Here is a 21,555-nt window from a genome sequence, read left to right on the forward strand (position 1 = left end):
CCTTCAACTGAATTCACCTTACAAAGATAAACTATGATGTAACTAAAAGAACTGTCAGTGCTATGCCAGTCCCCTTTTGCCCACCCCCTTTATGCACAGCACTTGCCTAAAGCACTTCTTCCATTTTCAGACTCCTGCGTAGTTCCACCAAGGTGGCCTGAACCTGACATATAAAAGTTATTGCAGTTCTAGGTCTGATTTCACAAGATGCTCTGGCAGTATACATCCTCCTTGGCCTGCACAACTTCAGTATTCCCGGGCCAATCTTTTCATGATTCTGCCAACACAGATCAGATCTGATTTCCAAGCCACTACCTTTCTCTTCTAGTTCTGAACTTCTGAGCATCACAGTCAAACAGTTTCCAACCACAAAGGCTGGAAAGAATGGAGAACAATAGCATTCACTTTATATTCAGAGAGAAAAGGTAGTCTCACCTCAGTATCTGAGCTTCCCATTTCTGCCAAGCAACAGGCCAAAAGCCAACATGAACTTTGTAAAGTTCTTTTTCTTTTCAGATGATGAAAAGGCACCACCTTGTGGATGTTCCTCTGAGAGAAAGGCTTCAACAACTGGCACAAAGAATTCCAGTACAGCCAATTCCCAGTTCTGTCAATGGGAGCATCAAAGGTTTGTCAAATGAAAAATTACCACTAAACAAATATCAAAGCACGTTTCAACTACTAATGCACACTAACATGGGTAATTAAGGCTGTTATATTTAATCTCAAAGTGAATACCGAAGTTCTTAAGCTTAACTATGAAGAAGCTTAACAAGGGAAGGAATTTATAACATGCAACAGTAAGCTTCTCTACTACCCCACCTGTATTTATTATTTCTCCAGCAAGCACTGATTAGACGCTTATTGCAAGGATCTAAATTAATATAACTTTGCACATAGGAATTATAGCATTTTTCCATCAGCAATAGCCAAATATCAGCCACAGTCAAAAGCAAATTTAATTAGGCACTGTGCAAAATACACAGCCACTGCCTCTGTCTGAAATAAAATACCCAAAATTGCTATAGGACAGTATGCTGGAAGTTAGAATATTGTACTTACTTCAGCTGGTGAGCAAATAATATTTGCCACAAACAGAATCTTTCATCCAGAGGCCTTTTCACTAAAGCTTCTTTTACCTTTGCACATTAAACTTAGGCCAGGGGAGACACCAGACAACATAGCTAAGAACATAATCCAAACAACTTCTGGTTCAATGACTAGCTGGTAGAAAATACATCCTCCTATCAAAAGGTCGTAAACACATTCTGAAAAGTGATTGATAGAACACAAAATTAATGACAATGGGCTGATGGAATACAAAATGCATAACAGAATACACTTCAGAGTATCTATATACTCAGTATTTGGAAAGTATGGAAAGCAGAAAATGCCTGTGATTCTTCTCTTAAAAGCTAGTCAACTCCTTTATATATCAGTTCCATATTCCACCAACATTGCCAGAGCATTTATGCAATTTACACAGAATGAGCAACCAAAAAACCCACAGGAATATAAAATCTACCTGCAGTCCTGAAAATGTTTCTATAGTTAATATTTTTATGTAGATGCTAATATTTCAATGTCTAAAATGATTAAGAAAAATTGGATTGCAATGACTTAAAGCACAGGGAATTAATTCTGTCTTCAAAATCTGATGACTCAAAAGTCAGTGCCTATAGTTTCAGTATAATTAGAGACCCTGGATAAAGTTATTTGCTTGCAAATCACCTGCCATCCCTATATTTCATTATATTAATCCAGAAAATAAAGCTGGAAAGAATTAGTACATTTAAGTTTAGTCTTAACCCACACAGCTGAAAAACACATCTGTTGTCCAATAAGTACATTCTAGTGAGAACAGATAAACCACAGCACAATGTTCAGTAGCAGCACTACCAGACTTGCTCAAACCACACTGCCTCCTTCTAAACCTTCTCAACTGTTCATTCCCACCACAGTAAAGTCTCCTGCACCATTCCAGCAAAATGCTTGTGCATCAGTACCATAAACAAAGGAACCAACTGCAACAGGACAGGATTAGCCTTCAAGAAGATTTCAAAAGACTGGATAAATACTTGCAAAAATAATAATTTTTAAAAAAAAGGCAGGTGGGAGATGCAATTCAAGAAAGCACAAGCTGCTAGCAGGATAACTAAGTTTAAAAATAAAGACCAGTTAGCCACACAGGTGTTCTTTACAAAAGGATGTAGGGACTATAGCGGAATGCAGATGAACAAGTCAAGATGCAAGGATATTGCACCTAAGTGAAAAGTTATTTAGAAAAAAAATATGAAAGACCACTTTTCAGCTGGATCAGTTCCACTATGTGGCTGCACAAATGCTTCTGTGAGAACAATAAAGGTAACAAAAGGTGTATATTTATGTGTGTGTACATATTAACACATTTATATATCATGATGACACCAAGATGAGCCATGCAGCTGACACCAGAAGGATGACATGTCATCCAGGGAGACCTAGACAAGCTGGAGAGGTGGGCCTGTGAGAACCCCATGAGGTTCAATAAGGCTGAGTGCAAGGTTCTGCACCTGGGTCGCAGCAACCCCCGGTATCAATACAGGCTGGGAGATGAAAAGATTGAAAGCAGCCCTGAGGAGAAGGACTTGCGGGTACTGGTGAAAGAAAAGCTGCACAGAAGCCAACAATGTGCGCCTGCAGCCCAGAAGGCCAACCGTATCCTGGGCTGCATCAAAAGAAGCATCAAGGGACCTAAGTCTGCCCCTCTATTCCGCTCTGGTGAGACCCCACCTGGAGTACTGTGTTCCTCTCTGGAGCCCTCAGCACAAGGAGGACATGGACCTGTTGGAGCGGGTCCAGAGGAGGGCCACAAAAATGATCCGAGGGCTGGAGCACCTCTCCTGCAAGGACAGCCTGAGAGTTGGGTTGTTCAGCCTGGAGAAGAGAAGGCTGCAGGGAGACCTTATTGTGGCCTTTCAGTAAAGGGGGACTACAGGAAGGATGGGAACAGTCAAATTAGCAAGGCCTGTTGTGACAGGACAAGGGGTAATGGTTTTGAACTAAAGGAGGGTAGATTTAGACTGGATATAAGGAAAAAATGTTTTACAATGAGGGTGGTGAGACACTGGCACAGGTTGCCCAGAGAGGCGGGAGATGCCCCATCCCTAGGAACATTCAAGGTCAGGTTGGGTGGGGCTCTGAGCAACCTGATATAGTTGAAGATGTCCCTGCTCTCTGGAGGGGGATTGGACTAGATGACCTTTAAAGGTCCCCTCCAACCCACAGCACTGTCAAAAAGTTACCAGTGAAATTCACCTTCAGTTACAAATATAAAATATTAGTGAGTCTAAGTCCGCTGGCTACAGTCTGAATTTGTCAGCCACCCACATTTTCATCCCAACTGACCAAGACATGTTTGTTTCAGAAAATCCAAAATCCAAAGAAATTCAACAGTGACTAAATAGGCACTGTAAATTGACTGCTGTTGTAAAGAATGTGGATAACGTCTCTTCAGCCTTGAGCAGACAAAATAAAGAATATACTAAAAGCAAGTGGAAAAAAAAGACAAGCAAGAAACTAACACAAAGTGTGTAACTTAAGTCTATGCTGCAACCTTCTTCACCATTTCCAGGGAAAGCTCACTCCTGATATTTAAATTAGATTTAATATTGTGACTGAATAACCAGATGTTAAGATTTTAAGCTGTCTTTAAACTGGATTTCAACCACATCTTTAGAGATGCTATGAGAAAGAAACAAACCCAGGAAAGAAGAAATAATAATCACCCGCAAAAGAGGACTCCATTTGGAGATCTCCCTCTGAGGTACATACTGAAGGCAAAGGAAAAAGAAAACCTTGAAGAGTAAAACATGTTCCCAGCTGCTTCATACAATTGATAAAACTCAAGGATACATATAAACCGTGGTGATGGCAGCAAAAACTCAAGAGAGGTTTGAACAGTGTCAGTTTTCACTCCCAATTGCTTTAAAATTTGGTGCAGGAAGGGAGAGGAGTGTCAGCTTCCTGCTTTCATTTCAGTACCATCAAAACAAACTGTAAGATGCCTGCTCTACAAAGTGTCTTAAAAGTATTTCTATTTAACAAAAAGTTGTGTTGTCATTATTCTTCTGCTAGAACTGTCACCTGCCTACACTAGGAGCAAAGCCCCAAAAGAATGTATTAATGCCAAATGATTAAGCACATCAGTACTGTGTACTTTACTAGATCACTCATATACAAAGGGATACAAACGACCACAAACATTTGGTCACTTACAGTATATTACAAAACTGCAATTTAAACATAAACTTTCAGGCTCAGTGACACTTACAGAGAAACTAGGAAAGGTTAATGTCTCTGCTCACCAGTAACTCTCCAGACTCTAAACTAAATGAGGGAAAGTTTACAGGCATAAATATTCTCCTTTATTGGACCAACTGACAAGCAGGTTTTCTCAAGGTCCTCTTCAGCTTTCTAGTGAAAAGCTCACCCTTTTCCTGACTGTATCAATTGAGCTAATAATAAACTCTCACACCACTCTCTATCAATCTTTCTTCATTTTATCCTTACCTCATCAGTTACAACCCTAAACTAGGATGTAGGTTTACTGAAGCTGAGAAAAGCGCTGTAGTGGTTAAAATAGTCTGAGGTCGTAGACTGTGTCACTACATAGACTACTGAAAAAATCTGGCATTGATAAAGAAATGTAAGACGGTAATTCCATCCATAGTTTCTGACAGAAGCACATGACAGTAATTGAGGTTGTGTCTGTTTTTAGAGCCCAGGAATACAACCTATCTGACTTTTATCACTGATACCACAGCATCGTGAACCAGGCACCTTTGCCTGGTACCACAGAAATTTTGTTTTACTTGAGCTTTTCTCGACTTATAGCAAAATTTATGGGTCAAATCTAAATCATATTTTGCCTAAAAACCATCAATAACTTATATGGTTTCTTAAAAAACAGAATCTTAAGGGTTGAGTACTCAACTAGAAAGAAGACAGTTTGCTATGACAAGAGAGTCAATGTTTATCCATCAGATGAACTGGAGTGACGTGACTGATTCTTCTTAATTACCCAGCATTTCTCTGGACATTCTCAGTATCTGAGGAACCTCACAGCTACAAAAACCCAAACTTACACAAATACTAATGTTATACTCAAAAGAATCAATTACAGTATCTGTGTGACATGCATATGCTTTGGGTCTGGCTACAAATTCTTACGCTTTCTGCCCCAATCTCCAGAAGGCTCTACAACTGTACTAGGGCCAGGTTCACATTTTTAAGTAGCACCTAGCATTCAGGCTGCATTGCTAATTCCAAACAAGTTGGTGACATTTACCAAGATCCAGTAGTTTACTGCACTCCAGTAACATCCAATCAAGTTGTATAAATGGTATTGCTATATGAGCTCTCATTTCCTGGTTATTCACAGACCTCCTGTTTAATATCCCCTTACATTTTTGAGGCAGTTAGATCATTGTACCAACACTTTGTGACATATTCGCCAGTATACAAGCCTTACCTCTAGCATGCAGACGAAAGACTTAGTTGCAGTGACCAAGAGGAAACCGTACAGGCTTCTGCACAAATTGTTTCTGCTTGAGAGGAGAAACACATCACTATTCTGGGCTGCATTAAAAAGAGTGTGGCCAGAAGGTCAAGGGAGATTATCCTCCCTCTCTACTCTGCCCTAGTGAGACCACATTTGGAGTACTGTGTCCAGTTTTGGGCCCCCAGTTCAAGAAAGACAGGGAACTGCTTGAGCAAGTTCAGCAGAGAGCTACCAAGACGATCAGGGGACTGGAGTATCTCCCTTATGAGGAGAGGCTGAGAGACTTGGGTTTGTTCTGCCTGGAGAAGAGAAGACTATGGGGGGATTTCATCAATACCTATAAATATCTAAAGGGTGGGTGTCAGGACAATGGGACTAGACTCTTTTCAATAGTTCCCAATGACAGGACAAGGGGCAATGGGCACAAGTTGGAACACAGGAAGTTCCACCTCAATATGAAAAAAAAAAATCTTTCCTGTGAGGGTGCCAGAGCAGTGGCACAGGGTACCCAGTGAGGTTGGAGTCTCCTTCCCTGGAGACATTCAAAACCTGCCTGGATGCATTCCTGTGCCCCCTGATCTAGGTGTTCCTGCTCAAGCAGAGGGGTTAGACATGATGATCTCCAGAAGTCCCTTCCAATCCCTACCATTCTGTGATTATTGCTATTCCATTATTCCTTCAGAAGGAACTGTAAAGCCAGCTTAAAAAACATTTAAAATAGCAGTGTTTAAGAGCAACTAGAGCACCTGAAGTAAAAATTAATATTAGAATAACCAAACAGAAGACAGATATTCTTTTAAATTAACCCCACTGCAGAACACTCCATTATCAGACAAACACAAGCAAACAAGACATTAAAGTAATTGAAATACAAGTCTAGCAACAGACCAGTCTACAAGTCTATAATAATGTCTGGTAATAGTTGGCTCTTGGCATGAAAATAACAAGTCTAAGGCTTTGGAAATTAATGGAAACAATTTGTTGGTATGTATTTCAACAGCCACTGTGTTAAACAGGTAAGAGGTTTGACATATTAGTGGTCCTTTCAGAGGTCAATGACTAGGCTGAATGCTAGCAGGACAGTCAAGTAGGCAAAACGTGTTTTTTTCCCCACCCCCTAGCACTGGGTACTATAAGATGGCAAACATTTCATTACATCCTATCAGAATAAATAATGTTATTCTAGGAGGCAGAACCTTCTAAATATACACAAGTATTATTTTATCATTTCTAAATCTCATATGTAACAGATTTTATCTGGCACCAAAAATGGGAGAGAAAGCAGGTCTCTGGTGATTCTTGTGATTTACAAATTGCGGCCTTTGGAATTTGACAGTACTGCTATTAAAAAAAAAAACTCCCTACCCCACCCCACCCAGGCACACACACACACACACACAGAGTGGTACTGGACCACACAAATACTTCTAGAAACTGCGTCTCCAAGTAACTAGTATGAAACTGTTTTGATTTAGCAATCATCTTAACCGTTATTCTCCAGTAACTGTTCAGTATCATGCACAAAGTAGTCTCGCGGTCTACAGGCATACTACTTTCTACCTCAATAGCTTTCTTTGCTGCAAACAATCATCATTCACATTTTCATGGAGGGAGTCAGAACAAAGAACCCCATACATACTACCCATAGACCAGTTCATCTCAAAACAGACCTCTCTAGGGGCCCTGTCTTCAGATCAAATCAGCAAACATAATTTGCACAAACTGTTCTTAAAAATAGAACTACAAAAATACATAGCTACAACAACCATGTGCAGAACTTCTAATGAGATTAAACAAACCACTATTACTTGAAACAACCACTGTGAGCAATGTAGCTCGAACAAAAGAAATAACAGGAAAAGTACCACAGGCCAAGTAAGTTAAATCAAGATCATAGACTTTCACCTAGAACTGAACTTACAGTCTTAGACAATTTAGTAAGCTCTGTAAAATTTCCTCTTACTAGTAGGCAAAAAACAGGAGCTGGATATAACTACATTCTACAGACTTGTAAAGCAGCAGCTGCAAAAACTTGGCTAATGGTTTAGCCATAGCATGCTGACAGATGGATATGAAACTATCAATAACGAAGGAATGCAAGCATGTTATGAACTGTACCAGCTAGTTTATGGATTGTTATACATTTCGTTCTGAATTTTAGCATAGGAGGAAATACTGTGGTTTGAAAATGACTATTCAGCATAGTTTCTGACCTCAGCTATAATTCATTATGCATGGATATATTACAACTCCAAATACAGCATATTATGATGCATTTTAAAACCAGAACATGCAGGCTAAAACCAGAACACTGACCTAATGAGGCACAAAGGCCCTAAGCAATATAAGGATAGGCTGTACACAGCCAGGCATTTGCTCACCTTTAGTCAAAGTACAAAGCATCATAATAATGGTATGTAACAAAATCCTTCCTAGAGCTGTTAAAACTTTAAAGGATGTACCAAGCACCTAACACACTTCTTTGCTTGTTCTGAGTAATAACCTGGTTAGCATTTTTGCTCATACTTAACCTTTTTACTGAAGATGCACTTTTACATTCAAAATCTGTGCTGCTGCTAGAAACCACACATTCCTTCCCATCCTTTCTGCCTACATTAGTGCCTGTTCAGCTGCACAACAACTGCCCGCAACATGTTTTTTTTTTTCCTGCGTTGCTTTTCAGCTGTTCTACATCCTTGTTTGGGCTCATCAGCAAGACTGAACCAGTTGCAAACTCTATACTGGAATGAATTACAAGGCATATAGGAAGGAAAAAAGCACGTCATGTCCTCTTGTTGACGTTTAATCTCTGACATCAGTTGACCACCTCTCGACTTTGGACTACTCAAAGTTTTGGTAATGCAGGCTCTATTAACCTGCTATCCATGTGCCACTTGTGATTTGCACAGACAAATGATTCTGCTTGCAGCTTGTATCTGGCAGCCTTCTCTCCTAGGAACAACTTCAGAATGGGCTACAGTTCAGTGGATTTCCAGGCAGCAGCTTCACCACTTCACTAGTTTCTCGCTTTTGTGGCTTGCTTAAGCCAAATGAAAAAGGAGGCAGTAAGCATTGCTGCCAACCCCAAAACAGTATTCCTAGCCAGTAACAATCTCCTTTACTATTGTCAATCTGCTCCTTGAAGGTAAGACAGAGCGGGCTTCACAAACTGTTTCAACAGCATCTTGTCTGCTTCTAGTAGCTCCATTGTAGGGGCATCATAGAAGCAGAGTAGAGTATATCTGTTCCAATACAGTACATTGTTCTATCATATGGTCTGTACCCAGGCCTTCTTAGAAACTTTGTGCTCACTGCACAGGTGTGACTGTTTCCATTACGATGCCAGGAAGGGCCATGACATGAAGCTCTTCCACGCAACCAGAGAAAACTATACAAGCCCAACATAAAACCAGCTGCCTAAGGCTGGCATGCAAACCCACCAGGAAATCCTATGACAGTGCATATTCAGGAGATTCTTCACGTTAAAAATTTTACCTGCATGCAATTTTTGACAAACAAACCTTGAATGTTTTATCAGTCAGTTCCTTTTCCAAACAAGCTCTTCACTATCTAGCTAGAAAATGATATGGAAAAGGACATATCACTAAAAACGTGAGCAGCAGGCTCCTGTACTGTTCCTGAAGAACTGAGAGAATTTGCTAAAGACATAAGGGAACAGTTCTCTGATGTTGTTCCAAGCCTCTCTGGGCAGACCTGAGGTTTGTTAGAATAAGACATTGTTTTAAGGCAATCACAGAAGATAACAGAAGGCAAAGGTCTGAATTAAAAAAAACATCTTAGTACTTCACACCTAGCTTACCTGCATCTTCTCTCATGACTACTGGAAGAAAAAAAAGACTTAACATACATTTGGTGATGCACACATTGAAGACTGATAGAGAAACAGGCACACAGCCCCACATCAAACTCCCAGTTATCCAGTTGTAGCTTGCTAGTATTATTCATCGGCTTTGCAGATAAATAACTTTATTTGGTATTTCAAAGACCACCAACAGCTGAAGGCAGTTTGCTTAAACTAATGTTCTTGAGAAGTAACACACCCAGAGCACCAGTATGTGCCTGCAGCCTTAAGCAAGCCCTTTTCCCTAGGGGTGGCCTTTGTGAAGGTACAAAAAGGATCTAAGCAGTAAGCACTTTTAAAGCAATTTTCCTCTGCAAGAACTAAGGGTTTCAGTTGCATGAAAAAGAAGTGTTTAGTTAATGTATTAGAAGTGATTTTGCTAACCAGCACATCATGAAAAATATAATAACACAGTCTGCCAAGAATCCAGTCAAGACCTCAGGTATCATTGAATAGCAAAGCATACTCTGCCCCAGATCAAAATTATGAGATATGATAAATACAGAAGTAAAGTATGGAAAATACTGGAATCTAAAGGCAATGAAAGTTAGTTGTATTCTGGGTAATGCAGCTCATACAAATTGAAGCACCAAAAATGTTAAGGGAGGGGAGGGAAGATACTGTCTTACTGAAATTCAGATGCAGTCTCACCAACAAAAAAAAGCATCTCATTCATTCTTGTCTAATTAAAATTCTGCAGATGACTGCTCAGTCTTATTTAATAAAAACATCTAAATCTCATTTTGTTTACCTAGAATATTACGACAGAAGTACTATATTCTTAAATGAGATACAGCTATGTGTTTAACAAGAGGTAGCATGACAGTTTTGATGAGGCTACTGAAATAATGTAGATTCTCATTGGAACCCGTGTTTGGAATGAGTCTCCCTCAGTCTGACTATACTGAACTCCTGCCAAATGAATTAAAATGCTTCCCATTAAAACGATGGGTTTCCTTCCTTAAATAGAAAATTGGGGTGAATAAATGAACATAGATAGTTGCAACTTCAATGAACAATGATACGAAACATACATGTTCTCAATAAAGAAGATGGAGTCCTCTTGTAGAAAAATCAGAATGAAGTTGCTCAGGAGACCCAATATTATAGCTCATAGATTCCAATTCCAAGCAAAAGAGAGGAGGAAAACCAGAGCAAAACCCATGACTCTTCTAATGTACAAGAGCCCCAACAATAGAAGAAAGTGCAGGCTGAGAAGCCTGTCCTGTAAACCTAGACACTCCTATTTTCAAGGCAGCACGGGATCATCAACCATCTAGCTGCAATAGTTCGGTCTGGTTGTCTGTGATTACCATCCAACCATGTGTGCAAGAAGAAATTTTGCAGACTGAAAAAGGCAGGTTCTCTAGTTAACAGCAGGAAACAGACCACATCATGAAGCTTCCAGATCAGACTTAATGAAAAAGCAGCCCCAGCATTGCACCCAGTTCCACACAAATGCAACGTTCTCACAAAGCAGTCCTGTAGACACAAAGAGGGAAGCGATACAATCATCTCTACTACTACCAGTTTCCAAGCAAATAAGATTTTATTTTTGATCTCTGGGCACATTTGAATTGTAACAGACATATACATTGCCCAATCTTAATTTCCTCTTATCCCCATCCCTTTACACTTCAGGGGGCTTGTACAATATGAATTAGGGGTAACAATTGCAGAGCAGGTCCTCTTTATTCCCAGGAGCCCTGAGGCTGAGTAATCATAAAGCAAACCAACTCCACAGAATCTGGAAATCAAACCACTAATTAGTCTATACTGAGCTCATACAGGTAAGATTTTTCCAACAGCATGCAATCTGGTCAACTATTCTTTGTATTGCAATCCTGTCTAGAGACTAGAATCACTCTCAGTTACACATTATGCAAACGCAGAAATATTCCTAGACACCCTACAGTTTAATCAAAATCCAAGGACAAGGAGGCACAAGAAAACATGCGAAAAGAATGGAATACTCAAAACATAAATAGGCCTCTGCAGAATCACAGATTATTGGCCTAAAGGTTCAAGCAATTTTTTTAGAGTCAAAACAATGCATCTTGCCACACTCTAAACTCCCAATAGAAGGCATAAAAGCCCTTCAGTACAATTACTGTTGTTTTCCACAGCACATACAGAGTAACAACATGACAGGGCAGGAAAAAAAACCCAAACACAAATACTGTATTTTTATTTTATCAGTAGAACATCTTATATAGCTATGTTACTTAAACTAGAGAAACATAACCTAGATGACTCTGTTACAGAGTAGATGCAAAGTGAATCTGAAAATGACATATAGCAGTTACCAGTGTTTAATGGTTTCTTATTGAACAAAATGGTATAGTCTGGTTTTATACAATAGTTACACAAAGAATCTGTAATAGAAAGAATGATCATTTTCATTGCAAAAACAGGAAAGCAGGGAGGAGAGTGCAAGCACACTAGAATATAAGATTAGAATTCAAAACCATCTTGACATGTCAGGAAAAATAACACGTTAGAAGGAAGAGCAACTAGATAAGCAACAGAGTCAGCAGATGCAGATCCAGGGTTTTAATGAATGGTAAGCAAATAACATCAAGCTGTTGCAAAGAAAGCAAACAGTCTATTACAATGCATAAACAAGAGGCTGTCCTGCAAGGCATGAGAAGAAATCCTCCATACCTCAACACTGGTAGAGATTCATCTCAAATACCATCCCAGTTTTGGGCACCTCACTTTCAAGATGATATAAATCAGCTGAAGGAAACCCAGAGAAGTGTAATGAGAATGAGGGTTAGGAGACACAAAAAATTGCTCATTTAGTTTGGATAAAGGCTTTCAGAAATTCAAGTCAAGGCAGATGTCAGGGAAAGTGTCTGCCCGCCTTTATAGCACGCATTGTCCATGATCATACAGCAGATCAAAAACAAATTTGGTAATAAAATCTCATTCCTCTCAACTTCCTCTCCTATACATTAATACTGGTGCCTTTCTTCCACATAATTTCATATGTGTAATTGTGCAGAATGATAGCTTTTGGCAAAGTCACTTGCACTGTAAAATGGAAAAAAGCCATGGAGGGAATACTTTAAAAGAAAAAGAAAACTGAATTCTAGTATCATATGACTTTAAACTACCTCCTTTTCTATACTTCACCACCACATGAAAACAGGAAACATTGCTCTACCATTCCTCATTCCTTTTCCTCAGGGGTATTCAACATTTTATGAGCAGACAGTCCAAAAGGAACACTGTTGGGCCATAAACTGCAGAAACGTATATTCTCCAGACACATATGAAAAAAGTACACAGATGGCAGCAGTACTGTAGATAGTTATAATTACATTTTAACCAGTCATTTTAAACTAAAACAAAGTTGTGTCTTCCGAGGATAATTTTTAACAGCCACACGAGAAGACAAAACCATCTAACTTTGCCACTGTAATGACACTTAGCAGTTGGATTAGCTCCCTTATATCAAAACTATTTTTTGCTCAGTACTGTGGAGCAGAGGGATAACTGAAACACAAACAATCTGCCAACAAAAACTGGGCTTATGAATTTTTAGCTAGGGCAAAGAAAGAACTCTGGTCTGAGTCCCCTTTAACCATTTTCTTCTCCTAATTAAACAATAACACAAATTAAAAATTATTCCAAACCACACTTCACAAACAGCAGTGTTCACATATATGTGAAATTTTGACACTTGTTTTTTAAGCAGGTTTTTGTAAGAAAACAAAAGCTAACACTAGAATATTTAATTAAAAAAACAACACCCAAAGCTATAGACTCGGCTCCGGGTACAAAAATACTGATAAGTATAACATGGGGGGAAATCTTAACATAAAATGCTTGCTTGTTTTTTTCACAAACTGTTACTTAAACCAATGAAGCACACTGAACAAGGTCAGGTCCTCCTCTTTGCACCAAAAGAGAATATGTTTGAAACCAGAAGCTTTGATATAAGCTAGCACGAACACAGTTTTCTGATGCTGCTCAGTCCACCATTTAATGAGGACATGAACATCAGCTTGAATTTTGGTGCAAGGGGAGTCAAACATCTTGGAGAACAAGAATTGTTCTTTACTAGAAGAAAGTTAGTTTTGGAAACAATTTGTCTCCTAAACCAGGAAAATTAACTACTGTTTTCCACAGCTCAAAACAAAGTTAGGGCTATTCAATATTTCTTTAATTAATACATAATAATAAAAGTCTGCAAACTCTGCAATATCTACACATTATTCTAAATATTTATGCTTTTGTTGATGATGTTCACAATATGACTAGCATTAAGACACTAGTATCTTTTCATCCTATTGACTTCATAGAAGGACAATTCAGCTTCTTCAAGAAGTTGGCAAATTATCTTAATAAAATTCTTCAGGGTCAGAAACACTGTTCTGAGGCTTCTAAGCAAACAGTCACAAATCGTTTTAACTTTCATGATGATCCCTAGAGAAATATACAGACTTCAGCAAAAAAAACCAAAAACAAAACCACCAAAGCTACCCATGTGAAAGTTAAAAAAAGGAAGGGGTAGGGGAAGGAGTGGAGAGAGAGAAACAAAACAAGTAGCAGCCCCACACTGAAAGAAGAATTACATTCCTGGGTAAACCTCAACCTTTTACAGCAAGCAGATGGCCAGGAGTTCAGTGTAATTATGTAGAAATATAGAGATCCTTCTACTAGCAGTTGGGAAGGGTACTGAAGTTCACATACATACACAAACACAAAATATGCTTGAAACTTGAGTGACAAGGCACTTTATAAAAATATCAGCAGCTCAACAGAAAAGGACCCACACTTTCCACTGAATTCTCACCACTAGCAACTGTTTGAACCACATCTGGCATAAATATGGCTAGTAAAATTCTGGTAATTCAGTTCCAAAATGTTTTCTTCTGATAAGGTTAGCTCTTCATTAAAGAAACACATGTTACGATGTGGTATAACATGTAAGATACTTCTCTTTTTAGAAAACTTCAAAATGGCACCCATTCTCTAAGTTTTAGAAGTATAGAAAAATTTTTCTTATTCTAGGTTTAAATAACTTGCAAAGATAATTCAAATACTGTTTCTGTAACACTGGTATTAAAAATACTTTTTAATAAAGTATTAAAAAAAGTATAAAAACAATGTTTGCATTTCAGCAGCTTACAGTCCAGATACAGACAAATTCACCTGGAAGTCTAATGCATCTCCATGGTTTTAGAAAAGTCAGCATAGTGTCATTACATACTGTAACAACAAATCAACTACCCATTCTTTTCCAAACTTTCTACATACTTATTACCAATTCAAAGGGAACTAGCATTTAAACAACTTTTCTTCAGAAACCTTCCATTCTGGAATTTGTTTAGCTCTCCATAAATTAATATTTTCCAATATGAGAACAGCAATAGCAAAGGTGCAGAAGAGCTGACAAGCAACTATCTATGTGGAAACAGAATAAAACAGGATAAGGCCAAATGGAAATACTTGCTCACAAAGAAAGAGAAAGTTAACACTTTGAATAGTCTCTCTGCCAACAGAAGCACTTCAATCTTGAGATACTTTACTGCAGGAGGCTGAGATGATACAATTAAACACACTTAACCAAAGGCAGCAGGAAAGAGACTGCAGATATCAAGTAATTTGTGCCTATAAGTTGGTTTTGAGAAGAAAAAAAAACTTACACAACCTAAAAACAAATATACATTTAGCTAAACGTTTGGCATTGCAAAGCAATGAAGGTCTTGCATATAACATTTACAGAGCAGAATGCATGAGTGTAAAGCATTGAAACGAAAAATGTGAGAACTAGGAGTGCGAAAAGATAATTGACTATGACAGTTTTAATTGCTGTCATATTATCAATACTGATAAGGTGAACTTTTGGTTTTTAAATGGAGCATGAGGCATCTAAAGGGGAAAACATATTACCCGTGGAAATTATGGGCTTCTTGACTACTGTTAACTTATTTAGCATAGCAAATAAAAGCATTATAGAATAGTTACATAAGGTTTATATTTCATTTGCACTAAATATCACAGGTAAGAGAAGAAAGTCTCTAAGCTGTTTCATATTCTCAGAAAGAATTTTAACATATATATATATACTTTTATACATTTGCTGGTAGCAATGATAAACATGCTGATCATAAAAAACAAAGTTCACTTGACAGATCTAAGAACACAACCCAGGCAAAAGTATAAAGGACAGTCAGCGTTGTAATTTGATTAACCTTGAGAATTTACAAAGCAAGTTTCATCTTCAGTCTCAATCTGACATTTAGAAGAATGCTTAAAGCAGTTTGGTTTTGCAACTGCCACTTTTAGAGTGCTCTTCCATGGAGATGTCTAGACAGCTTCACGCATTTTCTCAAGTGCTAACAAAGACTGGGTTTTTATAAGCTAAAGTTAAACCTCAAAAACAATTCTAGTCATACTGGGTTTTAGTTTTAGCTCTTCTCTGAAACGGAGACATCATTTGTCTCTCAACCAGGGTAAACACTAAACTACTTTTACTGAATATCACTTACTAATAATAAATAGCTTCCTATGAATATGGAGGAAGAAGAAAGAAAATCCAAAGTGTATTTTGTTTTCTGGTTTTTTTTAAGAAGGCTACTGATATCAGGAAACTAGACAGGATATCAGGAAACTAGACAGGATATCAGGAAACTAGACAGGAAACATACAGGACTGATTGCTGCTGCTTAAATATGTAATCTGGTGGACAGGATTGACACACATTGTAACAGATCCAAAAAGCTCTCAAGTACAGCATGCTCTAAAACAGATAAATGTAATGTAAACTTTTCATACACCTTTATATATTCACTGGATTTCAAAAATAAAGGGCTTTTTGTTTCATTTGTAACTAAACTGACCTTCTCAACCTCTAGCAATCACTTTTGATCTGAGTGGCTAGTTTCAACTTAAACCTGGCAGAAAAAAGCAGGTTTTGGTCACAGCTGTGTGCAGGGAAGGGGAAAAAGGGACCATGCTACATAGTGCCCCATGGAGGGAAAAGCTTCAATGACTGTTCACTCATCAGCGTAGCTACCAGGTGGCCTGTCAGTAGACCAGAAGTGATCCAAACATTGTGCTGCCTCTTGCCCTGGCATCATTTAAAGCACCTAGGGTGGAACCAGGATTACTGCTAAATTAGGTGGAAGAAGGGATCATAAAAAGAAAATAAGGCATCATATTTCACTTTGAGAAACAGCTTATATTTTACTAACATCCATCCACAGGGGAAAAAAAAGCAGCTTTGTGTTTCTTTGTACTTAGCAAATGAAAAAATTTAAAAACCATTAAGTCAAGCACAAATTTACAATCACACAACACTTTCACTTGCTTCATTCAGTGGCTAAGATGGTGCCATTAAATGAATAGGTTTAATATTTTCTCTCATCTCAAAAGATGGATTAAGGTTTCATTTACTACACATTATTTAAATTTTACACTGATGGCAAGTGTCACTTTCCAATGAGCATCTTACACATTGTTCATGGACACAGTATGAGTGCTTTCTAAACAGTAATGAAACAAACTGAAAACAGAAGTGCAGAGAGGTTACTGAAGAACAACCATCAGTTTTGAGGCAGTTAAGGTCAGCTTTTTTTCCCCCTAATACTGCATACTATATAGGGCTACTTCGGTTTGAAACAGCTCCTGCTGAGTTCAGTAAAAGCTATGAATGCTAGTCACTTTTGCACATCAGACTTGATACCCTGACACCACAAACACACACTTATCAACAGCTAGAGAGCTTATAATGCCAATAGAAAGAGCTGCATTAAATTCATTCGAACTCCGGTATAATACGGTAGCACAGGGTTTCCCCAAATTTAATCCTATTTGAACCCATTTCCTTTTTAGGAAGGCGGGGGGGGGGGGGGGGGGCAGGGAAAGCCCATTTAAAAATACTCAGTGACAAGAAGCTATTTATGTTTAGTAATGCATTCCAATGATTACTTAGTCCAGTAAGAAAACACCCCTCATTTGAAGTCTGAACTTGCTTAATTCAGCTTCCAACCACAAAACTGTGGTATACCTTTGTCAGCTGAAGAGAAGGTTGCTTTTATCAAATACCTCTTCCTCAAGTAGGTACATATTGACTAATGAAGAAACCCTTAACATTTCCTTAGCTAAGCTAAACAAAGTAAGGTGCTTACTAAGACTGCTCTCCCTGCCAGTCATTTTCAAGGCTATTCTCTGGAAGCTGATTTTTCACCATCATCCCTGGACTGTTAACACCAGATATAGTGCTCCAGTAAGAGTAATAGCTAAATAGATAATACACAACCTCCTTATTTCCAGTTCCCTTGATCAAGTACTCAAAGTTTTTCAACAGACCTGTTAGCTACAGCCAAAAGGACCGACTTCAACTCCTATCAGTAATCAACTCCAAATCTTTTTCAGAGTCCTCTCTAATTGTTGCCCAACTCAGTATTTAGCTGTACTGATTCTGCCATGAAATACGTTACATACTGTTTCATGTGTCCAATCTATTAGCGCTCTAAATAATTTTGCAACCTTATTAATGTTCTTTTAGTCCCAAATTTATATTTATTATTTTCTAGGTAAGTAAAAACATCTGAAATAATTCCAATGCAATTATTTACAATGAGAACCTTGGGTACTCTATAACCTCAGGTAGTAGTTGTATGCAATGTATGCAACAGCAGACTTATCTCTAGTACGCAGCAATGCTTGCAGATGCATAACACGCTCTGCTGTTGCATTTCTGCATGTTACCCATACACAGCCCTGCCTAGGGATCTGTGTTTGCAAGAACCCAAATCTCTAGTCAAGGCCCTTCTAGAATTCTTAATAAGAGTTACTACACTTTATTTTGTAACATAAAATTTAACAAATCTTAAAAATACCCCAGAACCAACCCACAAGCAAAGTGTGTTAAAGATGGCAATAAATGAAAATACAGTTGGATTCACAGTATATAAACTGATAAGCCTAAACAATAGGTGCTTTAAAAATATACAAGCTTTCAATCTGTGTATTTACATATAATTGCACGGATCTTTAAAGATTTTATTTAAAAGATAAGACATCTCATGGACCAATTAAAAAAGACAGAGCTGTCACCAGAGCCCAAGTTCCTGCCCAAAATTCCAGACCTCCTTACCAAAGTGTTCACAGTGAAAAACAAGGACAGACCAGTACACCAGGTATCACAAATGCCTCAAAGCAAACACATTAGCTTTACTGTAATGGAAACCTCTAAACATTCAAGCTTTATTTTATTTTATGTAGTATGAAATAGGATCACAATCTTAGGCTACTTCATGTTGGCCAACTCTTAAGACTTTTGTGAATATCAACACTGCCTCTCTGACTGTAAGCAGGGCAGTAGCCTGAACTGTCAGATGCTCCATTCCAGCTCAGCTTCACCTTTTTAATGAATCATAGAATCATAAAGGTTGGAAAAGACCTCTAAAATCATCAAGTCCAACCGTCAACCCAACACCACCATTCCTCCTAAACCGTGTCCCAGAGTGCAGTTTCTGTAAGAGCTTGAGTGAAAAATGGCTTATTTCCAGGAGCTTTACGACCTTTGCTCATTTCAGTTGCCTACACTTTGAAAGGTGGAGGCAGGAGCAGGTGGTGTCTAAAGGAGAAGAAAATAGAGAAAAATAGTATCTTCCCATAAAACTTCTTCCCTTTCTCAAAGGGCTGCATAATATTTTTCCCAAAATATGAGAGTGTATATACTTAGACATAATGCTTTCCTGGCTTTTTAAAGCACTGTAAACATTATTGGGTACACTAACTAGGACGCTATCTTTTGTACCTTCACTTTAAAGGCACTTACACAGGGTTTAATCTTCTCCATCAAAAGTCCTTAGAAATTACATGGCAGAAGGAAATCCATTTGTCTTAAGTCAGCCAGTTCCATAGCTCTGATGTGTATGTTTCTGGTATGACAGTTGCTGTGACCTCAGCAGGAGCGTCAGAGGGAAAAGGCCTCACCAGTCTTACTCAAGCTCTTGCCACAGTTTCTCTTGTATACTGCACTGACAAGTACATAACCCATACTAGGAAATAATTCCAAGAGTTGAGTCTCAGTGAGATCTTTTGAGTTTATATGATCTTCCGTGGATCATATACTGAAGGAACACACACACACACTCTGATACATCTTACATCTTCTAAACCACTTTTCAATCATTTCCATGCAGTCCCTGCACTGGTGTCCATGATTTCTTTTGTATTTTATGGGCAAGTCCACAGACAAGGATTTGCTTAGCTGTTACCTTTCTTTCTGCATTATTCAGCAAACAGTATCAGTCACAAAAGAAATTTTTGCTGCTGCAGTGCATAAGACCTTTCGAGATTCTATAAACTTCAGTAGAAGGGACAGGTATAAAAAGATCTTCACCTAGTCAGAGTATGCACTAGTTAGAGTAAGCACTGCATTAGAAGAGAACCAACAGAGTAAGCAATATTTAATGGCAGCAAAATAAAATATGAGATTTAAGGAAAAAAATACAAAGCACTGAAACAGACCTGGAGAATCTTGTAAACCCTTATCTGAAGTCCTAAATAAAATTAAAAAAAAGACCAAGCAGAACTGTTACTGTTCCCCCAGTCCCCCACTATTTTCCAGCTGATACCTTGAAGATTCCTGCTAGAAGCTTTTTCTGGTTTTCATCTTCCTGTCATTTTCATTCTTCTCAGATTATTACTTGATACTGAAAGGCAAAAACTTAAGGAAGGAGGAAGAACTTACTGGTATTGAGAACTCCTCTGCCAAATACTTCAACACTGATGCTCCTCTAGCCAAAAAGTTACTTCTCTCTGCCAGGTTGCCTTGGAGTTTTGTGTCAAACTCCTTTCTGACAACTGAAGCAACAGAGTCAATTATTATGAGTTTTACTTTCTTTGAAATAATTTCTTCTTCCAAAGACATAATCCTAAAGAAAAAAAAACAAACCCAGTCACTGGTAACATTATTTACATAATAGAACCATTTTTAACATCAATGTATTTAAACAGTTTGGAAAGGAATCTGAAGCTCCAGTGGACCACATAACCCAAGGCAGGATCCCTCCAAAAGAGAGGTTTGGAAGAACCTCTAGTTAGCAACAGTATGCTGTACAACCCCTCAACGGCAGACAGCCAGTTAAGTGCAAATTGAAACTGTGCCTTTTTGCTCACAGTAGCAGCATCCTATTGCCAACACCAGCATCTTTGGTGTCTGTATATGCAGAAGGTCAAATTCATTTCCATACACCTCCAATAACAGTATGCCAAACTAATCCATTGATAATCCATTGATAATATGCTACTAGCTGTTCTCTGATAAAGCTACACTAGAAGAAGAAATTATTCTTAGAGTAATTCTCCCTCTAACATAAAATACACAAGATGATGCTAAAATATAACAGTTCATTTTCAGTGCAAAACGTGTTCACAAATTAACATAAGGTAACAACATGACAATACAACACTGCCAACAGCAGCATTCAGGCTGACAACAGTGAAACAATTCCTCCCTTCCACTGCTGGAGGGGTCCCAGTCTTCCTGGAAGTAAATTATGCTTTGGAGGAGCAAACTCCTATTTCATGGAAAATATAACTCTTACACTATGGTCTCTCCACAATACCACACAAGGTAACATCTGTCATATGAACACTCTCCTTAAAAAGCTTACAGGGATCAGATCATATAGAAATTTTCTATCAGAAATTAGAAAACATCAAGAGGATTAGTCACATGCAATGCCAATCCTTCTGTACTAATTTTACCTTGTTGGAGACAATGCTGTTATCAACATGAAAAGGCCTCAAATAAATTAATTACTCTTCATAAAACTTTGATATAAAACAAATATCGTAATGGACAATTCAGTCAAAATGGTCTTTTTTTTAAAAAACTCTGGAAAAAGAATACCTCTTCAATACACTGCCACAGGTCAGCTCTCGGTATAGGTGAATACTACAAGTCATGCAGAACAGCTTTTCATCTGAGTCAAAATAAGTAGGGAATCTGTTTCCTGCTATCTCAATCAACCTACCACAAAAAAAAACAGAAGCATAACACTGAAAAATTAATAATGTGAGATAATAAGGCATCAAGTAGTCACAAAGTAATCAAAGCAAACCCCTGAATGATAAGCAGATACCAAGTAATACTGAAGATATTTTTGAAAGGAGAAGC

At 38.2% G+C, this 21,555-nt stretch overlaps 1 protein-coding gene across 17 annotated transcripts in view; it reads right to left on the minus strand.

Moving 5' to 3' along the window:
- Window positions 1–21,555, minus strand: part of RAD51B (RAD51 paralog B) — a 473,504-nt gene that overhangs the window by 389,844 nt on the left and 62,105 nt on the right. For all 17 annotated transcript variants that reach the window (XR_012662232.1, XR_012662233.1, XR_012662231.1 and 14 more), the window contains 2 exons: window positions 21,289–21,408; window positions 20,125–20,308 (listed from right to left, as the gene is read on the minus strand). Coding sequence is in view for 12 of the 17 variants with exons in the window: in XM_075103134.1 (XP_074959235.1) it covers window positions 20,125–20,308; window positions 21,289–21,408 (304 nt within the window). In the remaining 5 variants the exon portion in view is untranslated. The remainder of the gene's footprint in view (window positions 1–20,124; window positions 20,309–21,288; window positions 21,409–21,555) is intronic.

The sequence above is a fragment of the Phalacrocorax aristotelis genome, chromosome 9 (genome assembly GCF_949628215.1).
Source record: "Phalacrocorax aristotelis chromosome 9, bGulAri2.1, whole genome shotgun sequence".
Lineage (NCBI taxonomy): Eukaryota > Metazoa > Chordata > Aves > Suliformes > Phalacrocoracidae > Phalacrocorax > Phalacrocorax aristotelis.